Here is a 23,983-nt window from a genome sequence, read left to right as displayed (position 1 = left end):
TGAAAGGACGAGGCTTCTCCATAGAACAAAAGGGCTTTATTCCACAATATAAACTTGTAACATCTTCAGCTACCTCGAGTCCTTCCCGCTGTATCCTATGCCGGGTTACATGTCACGGACCTACATGTCAGCAGCGTCTTTTCCTTCAGCCTGCCACGGTGCATCTCCACCACTCTGACCTTTCCACCTGCGTAGCTTTCTGTACATCACACCACCATCGCTAAAACACAACTCAGCGGAGATCAAGCCATTTAAGTCAATTCAGACAAAAATTATTGCTCAGATAAATAAAACTATTCTACAAAAAAGGGGAATAATTATATTAAGATGCATGTACTAAACACTGGATTTCAAAGAAAAAAAAACTGTAATAGTCATTTTTTGGGGGGGTGTTTAGGGGGTGAAAACCTTGACTTCTGTCCCCTTAGCTCTGGTTTAACATGCAAGGAGGTTCCAAAGTAGATAATATTAACCCTTGATTAACTCTCTTTACCGGGGGTCTCATGATGTAAGACTCCTTTGCGCTGATGTAACGGGATCCCATGCAGCACACTTCACGTCCTGTGTTCTTTTTTTTTTTTTTTTCCATTTAGACAAACACAAACAATTCATAAGAAGAAAGAAATATATATAATATATATATGTAAAAATACAAAAAAATAACTAAACATTATAGTTCTGGACAACAAGTCAAAGAGGAGATAGCACCGTTGTTACAAAAGGGTCGGACAGACGGGACGGGGGGTGAGGAGGGGATCGGGATCAGTGACACATCCAGACTGGAGGCTCCAATAACGGACTGAGGACACACAGACGTCAGAAAACCTTCTGCCTTCTCTTCATTTTCTCATGTGTCCGTCGTTCAGTGTACACGTGACACAAATGTAGTCCTCCTTCTCGGCCATCTCCGCCGTGACGCCAACACACACTTGGTGGAACCACTGGTTGCAGCTGCCGTCACACTGGACCCAGTTTACCTGCAGGCAAACGATTTAATTTAATACCAAACCTGCAATAACAAGCGAAAACAATTAGCCAACAGTTGCATACAGGGCTTCAGATTGACACCAAAATGGTCGTAAGTGCAGCCTTTTGTTGAGCGTGTGAATGAAAATGTCCTGTGGGGGTCGTGCATGATGATCGTTAGGTTGATTTAGTGCGTTTCCAGCTGGTATAGGCAGCGACTGCGCTAGCAACAGCAGCACTTTTTCTTCTTCACTGGCTCAGTTAGTGTCTCCATGATATCCTACAATGATAAAAGTGTCTACATTCTACATCATCTACTATACTTCTTTTCCCAGTTTCTGACCACTGACAACCTGTGCAGGCGTTGCTTCACACAAATATTCTCCACAACCGCACAACACTATGGTCACTCATCAGGAAGGGAACTGGTGCTTGAACTCTTATTTTTCTCGGTTCCCATGGTCGGTTTAACTGCATTTTACGGCCAGTAAAAGGCTCCGCTCACACGGAAATGATCTTTTCATTCAGGGTCACTGGCGACCCTGGAGCAGGCATCTTCCTCCATCACATCTTCATCCTACACAGTGACAGTCTAACACAGGTCAACGTGGAGGAGAAGATCACCCAAATCCACAACGCAATGTTGCAAAGCTATAAGCTAAAGTGGTCTCATTTTCAGTAGCCTGTCAAATTAATTGAAAGTTAAGCTAACAGTCAAAAACATGGCAGACTAAACTGTCGGACTGTGTTGTAAATATTGCAGTTGCCAGAATACTAGTATTAATCACTAATATGGAGATATTAATAATAAGATTTCTCTGTGCTCAATGTAAACAACATAATTAATGTCATGTCACTGTCATGTATGTACAAACACTTAGTCACTTTTTTGTTGTACAGTGTACTTAGTTGTTAGTTTTTATTATAGTAGATGTTAGCTTTTATTATAGTATTTACTTTATCTTTATCTTTATTTTTATCTTTATTTTTATCTCTACTATTTGTTAAATGTTTAATGTAGCAGCATTGCACCGAGTCAAATTCCTCGTTTGTGAACCTCATGAACAATGGCAATAAAACTCATTCTGATTCTGATTCTGATTCTGACACAATCACTGTTTTTAAGCAAAAATCCTGCTGCAAACACTTCACTATGTTCATCAGCAAGTGTCTTAATTGAGTCAGTGAGACTGAATGACAGCAGTAAAGTTACAGTTAAACCAAAGCAATGAGCTGAAAGACAATGAAACGCCTCACAGAGGTAAAATCCTGAGAGCTTTATGAACAATATCTTTCACAAACTGGTAGTCATGTGGTCCATTCTTCAGGAAATACTATATTGACAATATTCGCAGCTGCGAACCTTAAATTAGTCTGTTGTATGATGTATTCTACATTTACATAATGGTCTTCTAAACTGTGCACTCGTGTGATTTCTTACCTCATCCCCCTCTGGCAGCTGACACCTCTCTGCTGGACAAACAGCCATTTCCTCGTCAGAGTCATCAGACTGGGAGAAATCAGAGCGTGGGGAAGACGAGGTCGAGGCCGACCTGCGCTGAGGGTTCTTTTTATTCATCTTCTGTCGTTTGTGACAGTGCTTCTTGTCTTTCCCCCTGCGCTCAGCATCTAAACCTTCCCTCTCCAGATGCCTCTTTGCTTTTTTTTCGCCTATCACTGTTTCCCTCACGCTCGTGGCGCCATCCTGAAAACAAAATCAATATGATAAAACTGATACTGAGGGAGCTTTGAGGATTTTAACCAGTTCTTTCTGTGGCAACAGTTTGTACCTGGTTCAGTGGCAGATTTGTTCCCTGAGAGTTAAACTGCATGTGTTTGTCTGTGGACTCCTCCTGTGATGGTGAAATGCATATGTCTGAGTGCTGGCTGCTGGCTCTGTCCAGTAAAACGTGGTAAAGGCTCTGGACTTCTGGCAGAGACACCTGCAGCAGGAGCCCCTCCACCATCAGCTCCTCCAGCTCCTGACTCAGGCCTGTCACACACACAAGCACATGGAAGTTAAAAAATAATCATCTGAAAGAGCAAAGTAACCAACCGTGAAGAAAACATGAGTCTCCACTTAGTCAGGGCGGAAGCTCTGAGCAAGACGACACTGACCCTGCAGCGGTATGCATCTCTGCTCGGTGTAGAAGACGGTCTGAGCATGGCTTGTCCTATTCCACTCTGGAGTCAAACAAGGAGCCTGTATCAAAAACATCAAACCCCAAAACTTAACATGTGCAAATAACCGACTTCTCAAGAAAGTGCCACAAATACAAAGAGTGACCTGAGTGTTGTTGTGAGTGTTGTCGCTGCCTGATACCCAGCGGGTTAGTGTGGGAGGGGTCCCTGGTCTCTCCTCTAGTTCTGGTAGGTTACATGCCTGAGTCATCTCCTGCGCTCGCTGCTGCCAGTTAACTGTCCTCTCAACCAGATAGTGCAGAGCATCGCCCTCCGGCAGGCGCACCCCTGTGTGCCGCAGAGATGTCAGCAGAGAGAGGACTTGGCTTAAGGAGGGCTTTTCTGATCGCTGGCACTGCGGACAGAGCCATGGCTGTGTTTCATGGGAGTCTGAAGGGTCTCTGACACACACGCTGTGGAAGGCGTCCCTGCAGAGTTCACACTGCAGCATCGCACCCATGGGCGCCTTCTGACAGAAGCACACCCTCAGGTCCATGCAGTCTGCTGTGGGAAGGAGCTTTGACTCATTTGCTGCCCTGAGATTAGAGAAAGCCTCCATCTCCCTCACACGCAGCTCCTCCAGAGTTGCCATCTAATAAACGAATACAGTCAAAATAAGCACATTTTCTGATAGTGAAAATTCAACAATCATATTACTATTGTAGTCCTTTATAAAACTTAGCACAAAGTTCAGTGAGGAAAATCTTTTCCTTAGCTTTCCATCTTTATTCCTGCGTAATTAAATAAGTGCTTGTCTTGTTAGCGGGAGTCTAGTGCTGTTCAATGTTTTTCGTCATTTCCACTTTTCCAGACTCTAAAAATCTGTTCATTAACCAGGGATGTAGTGTGCAGGTTGATTAGTTGGTCAATATGCTCTCAGTCAACCAATTTCTCTTTGACTGAACAATTGCTGTGTTACTTTTATAAGGAGAAGAGCGCTCCAACAATATTTAGGATTCTTCTGGGATTAATCTATCACAGGAGAAATGGACTAATTGGTAAAAACACCTGTATTTGAACAACTTTGACCTAACCCAACCTAATAGAGACTCCTAGGTCTGACTCATTTAATATTTACTCAGAGGGGGCGCCAAACTAATTGACCTTGTCAAAAAATTTGTCGGTGTGGCTGCATTTTGTTGAAATTGATGTCAAAATGTTGAAAGTAAACTTTGCAAACAGCAGTTTTCAGATACAGGCTCAATAGAAAAATGGCAGATGATCTAAAAACAGCAAAGTTACTGCGTCTGCATTATATTACTCAATGGATCTGGTGCTGGAATCATCAGTTGATATAGTTGCTCTGCCAAGGAACACAGCGGAGTTATGTGACGATTGGTGCTGGTTTGTCTGTTCGCAACACTACTCAAAAATAGAATAACGGATTTGGATGAAATTTTCAGGGAAGGTCAGAAATGACACAAAGAACAAGTAATTAAATTTTGGCAGTGATGCAGCTTATAGTCTGGATCCACAGATTTTTAAAAGATTTCCGTATCATTGTGAGATAGCGGCACAGCGTCACTGTAACTATGACAACAAGAGAACACTACTTCAGCTGTCTGCTGGCCATCACATGATTGTGATCCTACTACAAATCCACCGCTACAGACTCATCCATCCGAAATGATACAAGTAACAATTGATTAAATTGTGGGAGTGTTTCTGAGTCCCATCAATTCCCGCCGCCCACTACATATTTAGGTCACGCGATTCGGTATTCATATATAACGTACACATGCATAACACACACCTGTGCTCAGCGCAAGGTCATTTTGTTTGTGGGTTCATCTATATCAAATGGCCACATTGTATGGTGCCATTTCTGATCATCAATAACTAATAAAAAAATGCTGCACTTCTATAAAAAATGCTGCATTTCTGATTATACCACAAGGGGGAATGAACAGCCTTGGCAGAGTACTGCACTCTCTGAGTGCTTTTCTAGTTCTATTTGCTTTTTCCTTAGTACCTCAGTAACTACTGTCATACCCTACCAAATGATCTCTTTGAATTACTGTACTTACTGCAGAGGTAGAATCCTTGGTCTCTGAAAGCGCTTTTTCCACATCACTGAGAGTGTTGAGCCTCGGCGTTTTCTTTTTGTTGCTTTTAGGTGACTCTTTCCCTTTCTTGGCCTTCCTCTTTGGAGAACCTACACTTCCAGCTTCACATCTTGGACACAGGACCTGTAATTAACAATATAAATAGGACTTTTGTCTCACTCTGCTCACATATTGCAAATAACAAGCGCTATAACTACCAACTACATTCAATGCTGATTAATTTGGCCACTTCTGCATAATCAAGTAATTGTTTTGTTCATAAAATATCAGAAAACAGTGGAAAATATTCACAGCTTCAAATGTCTTTTGTCTGAAAAACAGCAAAAATCTAGAGATATACAGTCACTATCATGTGTGACTAAGGAAAGCATTCAATTTACACACACAACAAGTAGAAACAGAAAATATTTGACATTTTCCATTAAACCATTAAGACCTGATGCAACATATGCGTGTTTCTGTGCGTGCATTTGAAGGTTGTCATAGGTTTTGTGTGGTTAAAGATGACTAAATCAGCTGCCAAAATAGTTGATTTATTTATTGATAATGAACAAATCAGTCAACTGACTTTTCACTGCAGCTCTATACTGGACTTAAAATCAATATTTAATGACAGTTACTTTTTCACTGACTGTGTCTTAACACATACACACAAAACTATATTTTTAGCATCTGTAACTAATGACAGACAGAAAGAAGGAAAAAAATATTGCCCCTGCTGCAGTTTTGATGTAGTCAAACTCCTTACATAGTTGCCACTCATTTTCATGTTTTCCACTTCTGTTGTTAGACAACAGAGTGAGGTAGAAACAGTAATTTAATCATGACTCACCAGGCAGTACTTTCAATCAAATCAAGTTAAAATTGTATTGTCATCACCTGGCAAAATTACCATTAGAGCACGTTATGGTAATTGAACTATATTGATATTTAAAATAAAGGACGATATCTTATTTTCACAATACTGACATGAAGCACCAGTTACCGCACTAATGTAGCATTCTTATAAAATAAAATGTTGGTGAAAAAAAAATCAAGAAATATTAAAAACGTGGTTGCTAAAAAACAAATCAAACACTTTCACCACACATAAAAATCCAGAAGAAGTTGCAATCTCGATAATTTCCCCGATTCTGATTGGGACTGAACAATATGCACCTTCATCCTTCATTGCAGCTCTTGTGATGTGAATATTGCACTTGTCCATAATGTGATTTTTATATTTGCATTACTTTTCAGCTAACATTTATTTGAAATTTTTTGCATTTTACCTCTAGTAAGGTAAGAGTTGAGTCCTTTGGAAGGAAAGTTGTTGCTGCAGATTCTTTCCACTTTTGCACTTCTACCATTAAAGACTCCAGCCTGTCTAAAGGCTCTAGGTGGACTTGAATGGCTTGTCCTCGTAGCACCATGTCTGAGAGCCTGTCCACCAGCGGTATGCAACCAGTGGCCTGAAACAATCAGAACATTTGTGTTAAATCCCCCTCAAATCAATTTACACAGAGAATTACATTCACTGATATTCCACACAGTAATGAGGTACCATGTGTGTCCTAACCTGAAGCTCCTCAGCTTCCTGAAGCCACTCCTGAGCTTTCCTGATGGTGTCTTTTAGGAGAAGACAGTTTGGGAGATAAGCGGGGATGCCAGACGCCTTCTCAGCAGCAGCACTGAGAGTCTCTATGGAGTGTGGTGGTCTGGTGGGCAGAAAAACATAAATGTTACATTGCAGGCAATAAACTTGAGCACAATATCTGAAACTATCAACAACAACGGTCATGAAATTTGTTCAGAAGCATATTTTAGAACACTTTCAAAACTGTAAAAACATCGATGGTATAAGTGTTTAATAGTTTTTTTTAGGCCTACACTTGTTTTTATAACCTCTCCTCTTTGTAAGGAACTTGTCAGTCATTTTATAAAACTAATTTTAAATCAATTCAAACACTATTTTAAATACAGTGCAATCCAAATTCTGCTGTAAACTAAGCATGAAAGAAATTTAAGTTCTGTCTTCAAATTAGTTAATTTGATAATGGAGAGACGAGATGCACATTCCTGACAGCCATGCCATTAAAAGCTTTTTAAAAGCACTTGTGACAGTTAATACTGAACAGCACTGAGTACCAATGGAATGAGGGCAAAACTAAACATGATGCTCACTTTTTGTCGATCTTGTTGAATATTCTAGCAGCAGCATTTTGCACTAGCTGGAATTAAAATGAAGCAAAATCAGGAGCACTGACGTCATATTACATTATGCAGTTACAATCAGTGCAAACACCAGGAAAAAAGTTAAAGCTAAGAAGCAAAGTAACATTTTGTGAATAATTTCTTCTTGGATCAATATCAGGGCATGACAACCTATCGTAACGTGTTCGTGTTGATGTTTGGGATGTTGTTCCACCATCTGGCCAAGATGCAAACATCATCATGGATCAGTCAGTGCTGCCCTCACCTGGCTTTAAGGAGACTGCTCGCCTTGTCCTCCCAGTGTTCAGACATAGTAAGCTGCTCTTGAAGGCGTGCCATGGCTTTCTCCACGGATGGATGGGGAGCCAAACCGACTCCCTGGTCGATGAGCCTCCTCATGGTCTCCAGAGTGAGGGTGGCGGGCTGAGCACTGGCCTGCTGCACCCCCTCCAGCCACCGGGCCTGTTCCAGCCTCACTCTCAGTCGCGGCAGCTCCGGCAGGTCCACATCGAAGTCGAAGCTGACGTCTAACAGGCTCTGGATTTCAGCCACACTGGGGACTTCATCTGCCAGGACTTTCTCACTATGCTGCTGGAAGTCTTCGATGCGATTCAGGAGTTCCTAAAGAAAGACATCATCATTCACACACAAAAGTCAAAATGTATACTTTTGCATGCCTGATTTCTGTGTTAATTAAAACAACACCTATTATTCACCACAGCAAACTATGTAGTTGTAAAAACAAAGGCAGACACTACCAGTTAGGTCTAATTCAGACCCTGAATCGGTAGCCAACACTTTTTGGTTGCTGAATTTCTGCAGAATCAGTTGTAATTTGCTATTAAGTTTGAGGGACGTCAGGACAGCTGATTACTCCCTAAACAATCAACAATCGGACATACTCAACAATTCTGGCATGTCTGAAATGTTCAGAAATGTTGTCAGTTGAATCGCAGTTTAGCTAGATCCACAGTCCAATTTCTGTCATGGCTGCTGTCACAAGATGAGTTTCACGAGTTCTGCTTTCTATTCTTACTTTCTGTTGCAAGCAGCACTGCCTTTGTCCTTGTGTGTCAACGTCACTGAGGATGCAGTCTCATGTTTAATTACATTTAAATGACTGAAACTGTCAATGAGCGAAACCAACCATGTTAATGTTAACACGTCATAACTGCACACGTGATCTGTACAGTTTGACGATTTGAGTCAACCGTTAGATTATGAGCCTGAAATAAATTTTACAGTTGTAACAACACAGGATGCAGCTCCCCTCCTCCGCTCACCTTCAACATGGGCGCCTGAGGGAGGCTGCAGGAGAGGTTATACAGCTGCCTCACAAATGAACTCAGCTCCTCCACAGTAAGCTGGCTCCGCGACTTCCCACTACCACACCGATACCTGGACGAACAACGAAGAATCAACCTCATTAAGGCACTAATGCTATTTTAAAACACAAGGAAAATGTAAGAAAGTGTTAGGAGAACTAATCCATGAGCCTATCTGATGGCATATTGATATTACCTGGTCTGCCTCTTGCCGTTCAACAGCTGCTGCGCCACCGAGGAGCATTTCTCTGCGTCTTGTGTGACCAGACGAAGCCGACGCAGCAGGTCGTTGTCAGGAAACAGCTTGGACTCTGATTCAGCGAGAAGAGAGCGAAAGACCGGCAGGCCTAAAGAGAAAACACCTGGTTAATCGCAGTCGGATTCACAATGAAACACGTACAGTTTTAATAACCCAACACACTGCTGAGCAACTATCGACTTCATATGTCTATAGGTGAGTCTTGCCAATTGAACACCATCTTGGTTAAGCCTCTGGACAATTATTGTCCAAACAAATGGGGGGAAAGCTGTAATTTTAATAGTCACCTGGACATGAAAACTGCAGTCATACCTGAAAAAAATCACTTCAAAATTTTGATGATTTAGCCCCAACATACGGGTTAAAAAGTATTACTTCCAACAGATCACAGTTCTACTGAGCATGTACGCAATTTGACAACAGTACGCACAACAAGGCAACTGGCCAAATGTTTCCTGTTTCAGCTGTTATAAGAAGGATGACTGGCTTTTTGGGCATAGAGGTGGACATGTGTCAGATATGTACAGATTTGTCCCATAGTTCCTGGCGAGTCCCTCCCATACAACATCTTTGACTGGACATGTTGCTAACGGACTCAAACAAGAAGACGATCAGTTTGAGTCAGGACACAGTGCTAAGAAAAGCAGAGTGAGGACGGAGGGACACAGCTGCTGTGTTAGTGCACACCAAAACCTCTAGAACCAACCGACAGCAGCCGGCGATGGAGACGCCACACATGACAAACTATCCAATCCACAACAGTGTTTTTGCTGCTATGAATAAGACATTATGGAGTCGCTGCTGAAAGAGTGATGCAGTGACACAGTGGATGAATCTATAGGAGTGACAGGCCACTCTAAATTTAGCAGTCTCTTGCAGGTACACAGTAAAACTGACAGAGTTGTTTATCTCTTATATCTACAAGGCCTTTATTAATGGTCCCTGGACAAAAAGATTGTTTTATGAGTGGAATCATAAATACTGACATTTGTTTTTGCAGGCAAAACATTAAATCTTACAATGAGAGTGTCACCTTAAAACATTTCATTTGGAAAATTTAGACAAGCTGAAATATGGCTACATATTTTATGAAATTGTTTGAATGCAGACAGGAGTTATTTAGCTATTTAGTTACAAAAAAATCAGAAAGGCAGGCTCTGTTAAAACTCTTAAATGGCACCAAAACATTTCTTTTTAACGCGACCTGCTAGGACCACATACTCTTTCATCTCATTCACTCAATTGATTTTGTTTTTGCATGATTGCTTTTTAATTTTCTTTATACTTCAGGATTTTATTTTTGTATTTTCTAATTTTTTTATTCTTTTAATTTTGCATTTTATTTGTAATGTTAAAGCACTTTAAGCTACATGTGTTGCCTGAAAGGTGCTGAAGTCTTGGTATTTTAACGCTTTGTTTTCTGACCGGCTCTTGTTACCTACCTTTCTTCTTTTCCAGTTTAGCCTCGAGAGTCTCGGTCACACGGGAGGCCCAGTCATCATACAGTTCAGCTCGCTGCTGCACAGCGTTCATCATGGGGAACAGGTGGTCCAGTGTGTAACGGTAACTGGAGCCGCAAACAAAAAACTTCATTTATGGGGCACATGCTAAAATGAACAGATCAGGCTCAAGAGAACCAGAGTTTTTACTGGGAAAATTAATTAGTTCCAGTGGGACTTACTTCAGTGTGTAGTTGCTGACGGGGCAGGAACAGAGGTCGCTGATGTGGTACAGACAGACCAGGACTCCTGGGCTACAGGGGCAGGTGACGGCAGACAGGTAACAGGTGGTCCTGCACTTGGCACACTGCCGCTCGTCATCCTGGAGGTGATCGTACTTTGCCTCCTTGCAGTTTAACACTCCCTGAAAGTGCGAAATAACGCCAAAAAGTGTTTAAAGCATATCCAAGTAGAGTGCAGCACAGTGAGTGTTTGCTTGAGTGAACATGATTTTTCTCTGCACTGCGTTTAACATATAATTGATAAAAAGCCTAGAGGCTCACATTGCTAGCTAACAACAAAGCTTATGTAAAAGAGACATATTTGTACATGTTTCTACACCAAGAAGAGTTCTAAGTTTGTAGAAAGGCAAATATGTGCACAATAAAAGATTTAATAAGGGAAAAAATAATCTTGCACACTATAAAGTTTGGCAAAAAGCGGGAAGGTGCATGAACATCACAAGGAGTTTTTTTTTTTTTTACCATTTTCTTCATTTTCTCCCTCAGCTCCTTCTCCTCTTGGATCATGACAACCATGTCCTTGTGGACAGCTGAAGCCAACACCACGTTGAGTGTTTCTGCTTTTGAGGCCATGTTGCACACCATCTCATCATGGGAGAACACATTGTACCGGTGCAGCATACGGTAGTGGTCAACACACTGCCTGCCGAGAGGCATCTGGTGGCACAGAAAAGGAAAAAATGTGTTGCGAGTGTCATGCCAAGTCCACAAAAATACAATGCCAATGCACATAATTCAGATAATACTATAGAACAACAATCTTGGTAATTAAAGACACTTCAGAGGAATTATGTTTTTTAAGCAGAAAAAAATGATTTTAGGTTCTCAAATGTGAATATCTACAATTTTGTCAATCTTCTGTCATAGTTATCTGAACGGGTTTGGTTTAGTCTGATGAGCAAGAGAAGACATTTGTGAAGTCACCATGGGAACTTCTCATTAAGTTCCTGCAGCTTTGTGTAACATTAAACCAAACTGTGCCAGTTCTTGAATTCTCTTCATTTCACAGTGATCAGCTTTGCAAATCACTGTGAAAAAACAGAAGGTAATCTAAGTATCGATACATTAACTAATGTTAACATCTTAAACCAGTACTCAGCAACAAATAAGCTAGTGCATTCTTTTTGTTCAATAGTGCTGTAAAATCATTAATAATGAAAATGAAAAGGAAAGAGTAACTGAAACGGAGTTTTCTGTTTTTCATTAGGACTGATTTTCTATACAATTATGTTGAAAGTGGTGTTTTGATCACTTCTCTCAACGTCAAAGCATTTATAAAAATGTACGATGATGAAAGATGTACATAATGTACGCATCCTCGGAAGTTTGACACTAGAAATATTACTTGGTTAAACTAGTTATTAATATTTTATCAGTGTACTGCAGCCATCTGACACTAGACAGCAGCCCCCTATTACCTACACTAATGATCAGATGGTGTAAATCAGCAAGGTGTAAAGTTGGGACAGGCAATATGATGTAAAATCTATGCAATCTGGCTGTATTTTGATCTAAAAGATGAAAATAAGACTGACTAATTCATGCTTATTAGAGTAATGTGGAATAATGTTCATACATTTCACAAAGTACCACACATTTCAGTGATATTTAAAATACAATTTGGTTAATGAAGAAGGTGACAAATGGTTTCAAATGTCTCTAAAACCCTTGAACCCCAAAACCTGGCGCCAGGTTTGAAAGGCATATCATCGTTTAAAATATTGCTAACATTGTACTTTGTATCAGTCAGAATCGTACAGACAGAATTGTTGGATTTTAACTTCCCAACAGTCCTTGATATATTCATTTTCAGTGTGCTATTCCATATGAAAGCCCAACCATCTGTTGTGTAGCGCATCAAAAATAAAGTGATACATACCCAATCCACAGTGCAGAAGTTGACCGCCTCGGCGAAGTTGAAGCCCTGATTGAAGCCACTGTGATAAGCTCTCGGAAACGTGATGACAAACTCACCAGCGCACTGGTTTGTTCTGTAAATCTGAGACAGAGAGGAGATGAAAGAACATCTTGTTAGAAACACCAGCTCATTGTTCATTTAAATTTAAAGTAGTCAAGACGTACTGGGACTCCGTGGGCCATCAAGGTGTTGGGGTTCATGATGGTGACCAGCTGGTGCAGCAGGTCAGGCTGAGACTCAAACAGCTCGGGGGCCAGTTTCCTCATCACTTCCTCCAGCTGTTCTGCAGCAAAACCAGGAGCTCCGTACCAGGTCTTAGGTTCCCCCCTTTAAGGTAATGAAACCAACATGACAGTTTACTGCTACTGTGCCAAAACTAAGGAGCTAACAAAGTCTAGATTTTTAGCAACACAAGCCAAATTAAGTCTGTATAAGTAGCTGGGTTTTAATATCAGAAGACTTTTTTTTTTTTTTTTTTACCAGTGCAGGTAGTTGATGGAGTAGCTCCAGTGATCCTCAATGTGCCAGCAGAAGGAGGAGAAGCACATGCCAACGTAAAGCCACGGCAGCGTCATCCCACAGATGTCAGCCGTTACGTGAGTCAGTACAGACGGGTTCATCATGGCCAGGTTGTTGAGGTTCCAACCACATTTAAGGTATTTCTGCAAGAGGAACGACACAATCAGATCAGTAAAACAGGAATTATTGTGCAGTACACATACCTCTTAACATTGTCAAAGAAAAATGCTATCGGAGACAATCAAAAGGTATAGTGGTTTACAGATGAAAAGGCTTTTTTCAGTAGCATACCTCATCTGCTGGAGAAACCTTAAATTTTCCGTTCGGAATGGGGAACCCGCTCCCAAACTCCTTCGAGGCGATATCTGCTCCATATTCAACAGTAACATCCTCCTCAATGGCTCCAACCAAACGCCAGAACTCTTTTTCCACCAGCTCTGTGGGTACCATCTGTAATAAAAAATGTTAGACATTTTAATTTAAAATAGTCACAGCTATACACAGATGCATGCTGAAACCTTTAATACTTACATGAACTGGCATGTTGAAGTAATCAGATTTGAATGCATCTGCCATTTGTCCAAATGCACGGAGGGAATAGTCTCTGTAGGCTTGTTCAAACCCGAACGCCTCATGAGGTTTGTTGCATTCCTGTTGGCAAATACGAAAATAGGTTTATTATTAACATCCAAAATATGTTTAGGAGCAACTTCTATAGTCGTTTTCAATCCGTTTTTAATGTCTTCATTTTTTGCATAGCTTCCTGACTTTGTTTAGTGAAGCATTATTTAATTGATTTATTTTTGTTTCCTTATTTAGAGAACTTCAAGTACAAACTTCTGCATCTCCACTGAGAGACAGACAGAGAGAGAGAATGTCAGTGTGAATCGTCTGGACAGGATTTAGACCTCATCACTGACAAAGTGCCAAACTAACAGCAGCAGTTTAGAGTTTGATTCACGGGTTAAATACCACTGAAACAGATGCAAAACAACCGCTCACTCGCTCCATTCAATGTTGCTAACCAAGGTCCTTATGTAATGCCATTCTTAATACTACTATACTAAAATCCGGCTTCTCAGTTGATTTTTTTTCACCATTTTGAAGAGCACAAATAGCTAGAGGTCCATCGTGTAAATAAATGGCTTCTCTCACTCCAAAAAAAAAATGTTTAAAATGACACAAAAGTGACACAAATGTCTTCATTTTTTGTCTTTTAAACTGTGACACCTGGATGGATGCAAAACTGAACTGGTCGCGGTTTTTCACAGAACTCAAATGTGTTTTTCCTCCATCAAAAATTAGTCATGAAAATAATCTAAAATTAAAAGAAATGTGACCCACATATCTCAGAAATTGTCAATAGTGACAAAAACCAACTAAATTATTCACAGATTGTTGAAAAATTTATAAAAATTGCCCAAAAATACCAGAAAATGACTCAAAAAGTATCCATAATGTCTTGAAATCTGTCTGTATTTTTAGCGTTTTGGTTTTTGACACCTGGATGGATGTAAAACTAATCTGGTGTCGGTTTTCGATGCTGCAGAATAATAATTATTTATTTAACCTCCAAATAATTATCAGAAGATGTAACTCTGGGTACTAGAAGCCAAACAAACACACTGCATTTTATTCAAGCTGCAATGCTGAAACAGTGACAGACCCAGTATTATTATTTTTCATTTAATAAAAACTATTCTATAATTCTTCACCCCGTATTTTTGTTTCATTAATAAATAAGAACCATAAGTGATTTCAAAAAAGTTGAATAATGTAAAAAGTGCAACCTTGTTTATTCACTGTTTCCATGGAAACAATATGAACGTAGCCATAAGGGCCTAGTTTCCTTACACAGAACAGACTGTCCATTTAATTTTAACTACATCACTACTTTAATAAAATGAAAAACACAGAGAAATATATATCATATTTGTATATATTGTTTGGCTTAGTGTGTCACAGTCGTGGCTGTAGGTGCAAACATGTAGATTTAAAGCTGATAATCTATGACTATGGATTGGTAGTGGTGGCTTAGTGGTTAAGGCTTCTGGTTACTAATCAGAAGGTCAAGGGGTCAATCCGTCACACTACTGAGGAACAGTACCAAGGAATGGCAGTGCAAGCCCCTTAACCCTATCTGTCTTATGAAGGTGACCCTATGCTTTGACCTCAGATTCCTGACGGAAAAAAAGCAAAAAATAAAAATCGGAAATCTAAAAAGACTCCATTACAACAAAGCTAAATCTTATTTGCTGCCTCACAACATTTGTGTCATGACATCATTTTGATGATATAGATCATTGTTCCTCATTACAGGCTTTATTCTCCTGCTCTCAGTGATTACGTGACTTGATTTAAGGACACATCTGTGCACATGCTGTATTATCTGGTTATAAAATTATCTCAGTGTGATCACATCATAATGTTCGGTTAATCATACGGGATTCTTTTACAGTGGGAGGAGGAACTGAATCGCTGGATAAAGTGTAAAAGCAGCAGGTTATATGAGAGTCAGCACCCATCAGGAGTCTGTAGTCTCCTCTTGGTATCAGCTATTTAGAGCATTGTGAGCAGTGCTTTATTACAAAATATTACTGCTGCTTCTTTGGTGCTCCTCTGGTGTTGCCTAGGTGACCTATACCAAAAACTGGCCCTTCCTCATTTGCAATGTTACCTCTACTGCCTAAAACAACCTGGCATTGGGTGCTCACAAACAGTCATCTGGGCTGTTGTTGAGATTGTTTAGTGGATTGCTGACATGGTCCTGCTGCGTATTTTGAATCCAACATATATGGGTATATTCAAAACGTTAACAATTTGAATGAAGGGCAGGGACAAAAGTGAAACTAAACTATTGTTTGTGTTTGTAGCCAGCAGGCAACTGCTAATCAACAGAACAGGGTTACTGGGAGGGGTGCCTTAAAGAGACAGGCGCTAAATGTTGTGTTTCAGAGACAAGACGAGTTTCTTAACTGTATATCACACAAAATATGCCATTAGTGGCCCAGAATAAAGAATATAGACCTGTAAATATGCATTATACCCCCTCCCCCTTTAAATAATCAGCAGTCATTGCTCTGATTTTCAGCTTTCCCTCACCTGAGCGAGACACTTAGGGCACCTCCAGTCTCCTTTGGGAACATCGTGCAGAGGAGGAATCAGACAGAAGGTGTGGTAGCTGTCGTCACAGCCGTCACACAGCAACAGACGGTCTTCATCTCCCCCACTACCGCACACCAGACACACAACCAGATCCACCTGAACAACAAAAGGAGCTGTTTGTAATGGTGCTGAGACGACTGGCAAAAGTACCTTTAAGACACAAATGAAAAATGGCAGAGATTGTAAAGTGTGATTTATACAGACAAGATCCTGCCTTCAACACCTAGCAAATTATTACAAACATAAAGATTTTCAAGGTACGTGCGAAACTGATTCTCTCACATAAATTTATAGCATTAAAACAGCCTGATGTAGTGGCTCTACATGCTTTTAAAAAATCCTTTATTTCTGCCATTTAAAAAAAAATATCTACTTGCAGTTATATCAAGCAAATGTAGAAAATCAATGAAATGTCAAGCTTGATTTTTTTGCGGTTCTTACGTATTATTCAAGCACACTTGTAAACCCCAGGATGTGAGGACCCTAAATATGTTATTTTAGATATACAATGGATACACAGGTATGCTAAGGAGTTAAAACTGAGCTTGGATATCTGATGATGAATAAAACCAACTAACCCATGAACTTATAATCGAAAGATTTCCTATCTTATATAGCTAAAATCTGAGTCAAACAGAGCTTGTGCTTACTGGACTTGGAGGAACTGGAGGGATGACTTTCTTGTACCGTGACTTGGATTTGTCAGCTTCAATTATTGGTTCCTTAAATTCAACTGGTTCCGGTTTCATTGGAATGGGAATCTCTTTTTCTGAAAGGCAAAAGAAACATCACTTACACCATTACCAAAGGCTTTAATTGTATCTTCTACAGGAAAATATTAACATTTTAAACCCATTTCTGACAAGTATATAAAAACATAATGGTTAATAACATTTAGGTTATTTGTAAGCAGATATATGGACATTTTTACACATTAAATTAATATTCTGTTTTTGTCAGCAGTCACAGCTTCACTCTAACTCATAAGATGACATATTTTATATAATTACAGCTATGCTTTATCATCCATTATCTGCTTTATACACCAGAATCCACGTGTCAGTGTCCACAGGAGGAGCTATAACAACCGAAAAACACACTTACTAAACGTTCATCACTGCTTACAGCTACATTATAGTGCATATAAACCACTCAATAATGTTCATATAATGTAGACAGATTATAAGTGTTAATGTTAATTGTGTAAATGTCATTAAAATAACACTTTTTCTCTGGGATGTGGAGTCTCACCTGGCTCTGGCTTGGCGACAAAAGAACCCATCCTCCGCCTCAGGTTGGGCTTGTTCTCGCCGAGCTCACCTGGTTCGGTCTTCACACAGATGGCCTACGGAAAGAGTTAGAAGTGAAACTGGTGGCGACTTAAAATTACTAAAATTATGACAGTGAGGAAACACGTGGTGCAAAGTGAAGTCTGTGCCGCTATTATTTCAGGGCAGGTTTAGGGTACATCCACACTGATATGTTTTCATTTGAAAATGCATAACTTCTGCTACATTTACACTGAGTCTCCACACTACTGTAGAGTTTTAGGACGCATACAAGGAGGAAGGTTTGGGGATGCTGCTGAGCGCGTTTTAGTTTAAAAACTCTGGTGGTACATTTTAGTCTCGATGGGCAAAAACAGCAACTTTTGGAAACGATGACGAGGACACCCACTTTCTTACTGGGACTTACTGTCACTACGTTCGTTCCCTGATTCATCATGCGCCTGTCACATGACTGTTTTCAAGAAGAAAAACAAAGACATAAGCCTTGACTGCCAGTGATTCATTTGATACAGATAATGAATTCGGCTACAAGCCTTGTTGACTTGCTGTCTATGCAAGCAGCAGGGGCACAGCGCAGAAAATCTGTGGTCTTCCTTTTCCCCATTTTAGTTCTTCCTCCTTAGTATTTTCTAAGCAACCAACCCTGCACAATAGCATATTTGTGTAAAATGTTTACTTGGAACGAGATCATTCTCCTTTGAAAATGCTGTATTAAAGCAAAACTCATAGTAAAGTGGATGTAGCTTCAGACAGCTGTTTGTGATTCCCACCTCATACTTCATGCGCTTGGCTCTACGAGCACTGGGGCAAGTGTCAGGCGTCTGGACAGGCTGCCTCTGAGCCGGGTCCTGCAGCTTGTGCTCCTTGGTGTCTACACTCTCCTTGCTTACTGTGTTCTCCACCGCCTGGACAGGCTTCTGAACACACTGTAAAGAAAACAGTGAATCCTTTCAAACCAAAACTCGCTGACTATTAAAAAGCACCTGGGTGCCTAACTGGATATACCTGTACACTCAGATGCAGTAAACTATCAGTGGAATGCTGGATAAAATACCAAGTCGCAAACACAGAGAGGATAGACTTAGGCGTCTAACACAGGAAAAGTGAGCATACCACTGCTAACTTTTTAAAAGGACTCTTCACATACGATTCTGGCTTTCCTGGTAATAAGGTAAATAGAACAGCTACCAAATGTGTTTCAAAGACTGGACACTATCACACACAACATATGGTGGTTACACTGTTTCAACTTTAACAGCTACAAAACAAAAGGCCATAGAAAGGATGTGGTTAGTTTGTAAACCCCAGACAAGGAGCAGAGAAACATACTGAATCGACGAGAAGGACAGATCTGAGCTGGTGCTGTGGTTTACAGGTAACAACTGGCGTTGCATTTGACTGTGCAGTTTAACAGATTACAGTAACAGTTGTGTAGATATCATGCTCAAAACTGCAAGGAGGTGAGCTAAACTGCACAAGATGTCACAATAATTGTGAAAGCAAACAAGCAAAAATACTTGTAAAGAGGTGTTTAGTCCTCTGACAGTTATGCAGAGCAGATCCTATTCCATAAACAAACATTTCGGCACCACATTACCTTCTTAATAGGACAAAGTAAAAGAACTGCAAAAGAACTGCGGCTTCTTTCCAAGTATTTTTGCTTGTTTGTTTACTATAATTTTAGCAAGACTGCAAAAGACAGAAACAGAGAAATCCATTAAAATATCTGAATTTATCACCCAATCGCTGCCTGTTACAAACAACAAAGAAGTGTACTTTTACATTTGTCCCCAAGATACCTGTTGAATGCAGACAACCATGTAGAGGTGAAGATAACCTGAACTGACATCAACATTAAAATAAAAAACTAATTTGGGATGGGTAAAATTCCCAACGTCATGTCTGCAAATATGACCCCATTAAACTGCCCAGCCACAGATAGACATGCATGTTGTTAATTGCGAGGCCGAGTGGCTTCTTAACCATGACACAAACATACCTTTTCAAGTTCAGGATCAGCCTCCAAACGCATCAGTTTGGAAGCTGGATCTGGTGCCTGAGGCAAGAGAGAGCTTTGGTAATTAAACAATTTAGCGTGACCTGTTGCAGAGGTCACACACTACCAATTCAATGACCTTGGAGAAGCTCTCTTGCAGCACGTTACACAATATTAGGGTGCAAATGCAATTAAATGACACGATAATAAATTCATACTGCATATTAGCCAGGCATCAGAATTAGCTTAAAAAATACTGCAGAATTCCAACTGATCTGAAAACAAAATAACATACAACATAGATATAAGTTGTAATTAAACAGAGATCATGCGTATCCTAATAATGCATTTGTTTTCATTTGTCTTTATGATCAAACTTCTATCGATATCACTTTCAAATCTTTTGTAAAACTAAATGCTTCTCGCTAAAAGTTTAAAATGAATGTTTAATATAATGGATTTTTAATCTAACTTTGATGGTAGCATAATGGTTAGCATTATTAGCGATTTGCTTCGAGATGAGCCACACACTCATCACGAACAGGATACCCTGTCAAACTGATGCATGTGTCAAACTCACCAGCAGGTTTGCTCCATTCTGAAACAGATTGTAGGGATAAAGGATTCTCTCATAATGCCCTCGCAGGTGGGAGCCAACAGCTTTGCCAGGGGCAAAGCCCATTTGTAGTGCAATCTTGGTCCATCGCCTGTCCTGACAGACAATGTCGAATCCACCCTCATCAGCTACCAGCTGAAATGACGGAAAGTTAGATTAATGAGGAGTTCTTGTGCATTTTTATCGAAATATATAAAGTACAGTTCAGTAAATAGTCAACCTTATTCAGCTTATATAAATCTAAAATCTTCCTCTCCACATGAGGGATCTTCAGGGCACATCCCTGCAAATCCCAGAATTTGGCAATCTGGTCCAAGAAGTTGAGCTTGACTCTGGTCTGTGCCTGAGAAAAGATTTAAGCAAAGAAAACAGTCACCTACAAATAAATGAAGGAAATCAAGGAAAGCATTCAAGCAACACTAAGACAATAACTGAGGAAAATTTTAAAATATATCTGAACAGGTAATGTTGTGTTCTATTATTTTAAAATAAATAACTACATTTGCTGATTTTGTAAAATGTCGATTAGGTAACAATTAAGCCTTATAATTTCCTGCCTAAACTCAAAATGTATCCTCTGTTGTACGACATTGTCACAAGGCCTTAATAGCAGTGCTGTTCTTTGTTCCATAGTTGTTATTAATGTAGCCTGCAGAGACCTAGTAACTGCATTAATCAGGTAAAATAGGACACAATTTTATTACTGCACAGACAGATAATACAGTCAAAAAAAATGCTGCTGGTATATTAGACAAACAAAGCTCACCTCCAGCTCATTGAGCCTCTGGATCCGAGGAACAAAGTGAAGCCTGTCGACATCGCAAGCAAACGGAGGCTGCCAACCCTAAACAGCAACAAAAATACACACAATGGCACATGAAGGTCATCATATCTGGTAGCCCTGGTAGTTATGTAGTGTGCAGTTTGGATGATTTACAGTCTGGTACTGATTTGTATTATTACCAAGGCTATTTGTCTTTCCTCTAACTTGTGGCAATTATTTCACAAACCCACATTATGGAGAATTTAAAATGCTTTACACATGGTGACTCCACTAAAGTGGAACTAGTCAGACAAAAGACACATATGACTACATTGCTGCAGGTTTTTAAACTGATATTGGATTGAAGTTGGGCAGAAAAGCAAGGCCTGCTGATACTGAAAGAACACGATGCTCCTTTTCAGGTTACAACTCACAACAGTGGTCAATAATCGTGTCAATACCACACACAGCCAAGCATGTTTAATGAAAACACTCCATCATGCAAGCAGGGCCCCAAGTTTTTGTTTTAAGTCAGTAGCCAACATCCCCCACTGGCACACAAAATGGCCAGATGGAAGACTCACTCACCAGCCCAGCTTACCACAAAGCCAACATGGAGGACAACACCCTACAACATAGGCTCATACATGAACAGTTGTTCATTCTCAAGAAACTCAAATTTTAATATCGTGCACCACAGCTGCAATGCTGTGCAACATGGCGGATTGGACCACAACTTCAAAAGTCACGACTTGTTATTTAACAATAGCAGTCTGTGTGATTAAATAACCTACTGTACCTTTTGTCCCATCAAGGGGAAAATTATTTAACATTTGGGCATAAAGGGAATAATTGCGATTATTTGTAATGCCCCATGAAATAAATACTCTCATCTCCTTCTGCTGCTCTTTAGAAATTGACCGAAAAGTGAAGGACCACACACTGACTGCTTCATGATGCTCTCCGACAAATAATCCATAATTAATGTCAATTTCAGTGCTGTCAGGACGTGTATGGGGCAAATGGAATAAAAGCAGCTTTAATATCGACGTCTATCACAGGATCTCATCATTATCATCATCTTCTACGCCGCCGAATGGCTTCCGCATAGCCACCTATGTCAAAGCTGAGCTAAATTATGACAGGTTGAGCTGCTAGCTAGCGTTAGCCTGCCAGCTAACTGGCTCAATGACCGGAGCGGCGAAGCTTTGTTGACACACGGCGGACCACGGCCATAATCCACTTTAAATGCTCTGACACGTCTGTGTTTCTGCTGGTGAGCTTAAAGTCGACCAAAACAGCGCAGCTACCACGTAAATAAGCCCAAATGAGAGGTAGCTAGCGGCGGCAGCACAAAGAATTACCACCGCCGTGTATCCGCCATGTTGAACAGTCCCTTTAAATCCCCAGCACTCGCTCCGTCTCAACGGTGGACTAATTCAGCATCCGCGGCTCGTTTTTTATCATATTTTCTCGCACTCACCGGAGGCGGCCGGACTTTGCAAATGCCCGTTTTCTCAGCGATGGGACGGATCTTGTTGATGAAGGCAAAAGGATCTCGAAATTCCTCCCAGCTGGGCTCGAAGACCGGGCACTCCGGAGGAGGCTTGAACTCGTCCGGCCGAGGCTGGCTCATCGTTTCGGTCCGACCCGGTGGAAGCTGGACAGCGCAGGTCACCGCTCGTCTCGGTGCGGCTCGGTGTTCCTGGAGTGTTGATTTATTTTTATTATTATTTTTTTTTTAATCCCGTCTTTTCACCGTCACGGTCGGTGGCAGTCAGACGACATCAACACGAGAGGAGGCAGCTTACACACTCACACACACACACACACTTCCACACACACACATCCACGCACAGTGGAGAGAATGTTCCAAGGCAGTGAGCACGTCCGCCCGAAAAACTAGACACCGCTCAGCTCTTGTTCATGCCTCTGGGGTTTCTGAGTCTCCACAGAGTTTACTGCTGTTAATCAGGAGCCAGAGCTAGACATGCTTTCCGATTTGCAATGCAATAAACCACACTTTTTCTTTACACCCTATGCACATATAGAAACCATAGTGTTCTATTTTAATTCATGCTTTCTAACTCACACTACATTGTTTTTAGAGCAGAATGTAACCCAGTTTACCATTAAACTGATAATGGAGCTCCACTGGTGTCTAAATGTGCAGCCTTTGGTTTAAAATGCATCACGGTGCAGCCCAAATCTAGATCTGCAAATCATACATTAATAATAAATCTACCAAATAATAAAAATATTTAGAGGTCGTCTTCAGGACTTAATGGACAACTGCAAAAACACACAAAAATGTTAAATGCTTCCTAACATAATACCTTTTGGGTATCCCATTTATGTTTTTTCTGCCGAAACATTTGGCAAACCCTTGTTTTAAAAAGTGCAGCTTAAAGCAAGTTATCCTAATTATTATTTAATATTTTTGATGTGCATGTACTTCAGTATTCCTTCAACTTAATATTCACTACAAATCACAGGCAAGTATCGCCTGATTGGTTTGTTTCTTACTTCACAAATCAGATTATTATTGCATGATGCAATCAACAAATTGGCAACAGTTTAATATATAATTATAGATTAATATAAGACGAAACTTTATTGACTGAAGCCATCAACCCCACAGTTACCAGCTGCCATATTATGGCAAACATAAAAATGCATCAGTTCTGAAATGTCCATCCATCCATCATCTATACTCTGCTTAATCCTCATTCGGTTCATGAGGGGGTTGGAGTCTATCCCAGCTGACTCGGGGTGAAGGCAGGAGACACCCTGGACAGATCACCAGTTTATCACAGGGCTACACATAGAGACAGACAATCACACTCACATTCACACCTACAGACAATTTAGAATCACCAATTAACCTCAGCATGTTTTTAGACTGTGGGAGGAAACCAGAAGCCACTGTGCAGCCCAGTGTTGAAATGTATCAGATGATAAGAGTGCAGTCATGTTCTATAATCAC

At 40.5% G+C, this 23,983-nt stretch overlaps 1 protein-coding gene across 4 annotated transcripts; it reads right to left on the bottom strand.

Annotated features, from left to right (window-relative positions):
* Positions 1-21: 21 nt before the first annotated feature.
* Positions 22-22,833, bottom strand: kdm5bb (lysine (K)-specific demethylase 5Bb). 4 transcript variants are annotated; one of them, XM_023275603.3, is made up of 28 exons: positions 22,481-22,833; positions 21,001-21,078; positions 20,455-20,577; positions 20,199-20,369; positions 19,622-19,678; positions 18,393-18,548; positions 17,585-17,678; positions 16,984-17,102; positions 16,271-16,483; positions 13,700-13,819; positions 13,460-13,618; positions 13,130-13,311; positions 12,814-12,976; positions 12,611-12,730; positions 11,194-11,388; positions 10,672-10,853; positions 10,433-10,557; positions 8,928-9,078; positions 8,690-8,804; positions 7,672-8,027; positions 6,772-6,910; positions 6,485-6,664; positions 5,175-5,336; positions 3,254-3,739; positions 3,085-3,169; positions 2,757-2,959; positions 2,408-2,671; positions 22-977 (listed from the first exon to the last, which is right to left on the bottom strand). In XM_023275603.3, exons 1-28 carry the CDS (start codon positions 22,631-22,633, stop codon positions 840-842), a joined length of 4,689 nt encoding a protein of 1,562 aa, XP_023131371.1. In that variant the 5' UTR covers positions 22,634-22,833; the 3' UTR covers positions 22-839. The 4 variants fall into 4 exon arrangements, with proteins under 4 accessions (XP_023131371.1, XP_023131372.1, XP_023131373.1 ...); XM_023275604.3 differs by having other exon boundaries at positions 16,271-16,429; XM_023275605.3 differs by lacking the exon at positions 19,622-19,678.
* Between the last annotated feature and the right edge of the window lie 1,150 nt (positions 22,834-23,983).

Source organism: Amphiprion ocellaris, chromosome 8, assembly GCF_022539595.1.
Source record: "Amphiprion ocellaris isolate individual 3 ecotype Okinawa chromosome 8, ASM2253959v1, whole genome shotgun sequence".
NCBI lineage: Eukaryota > Metazoa > Chordata > Actinopteri > Pomacentridae > Amphiprion > Amphiprion ocellaris.
This window is presented reverse-complemented; position numbering and strand designations above follow the sequence as displayed.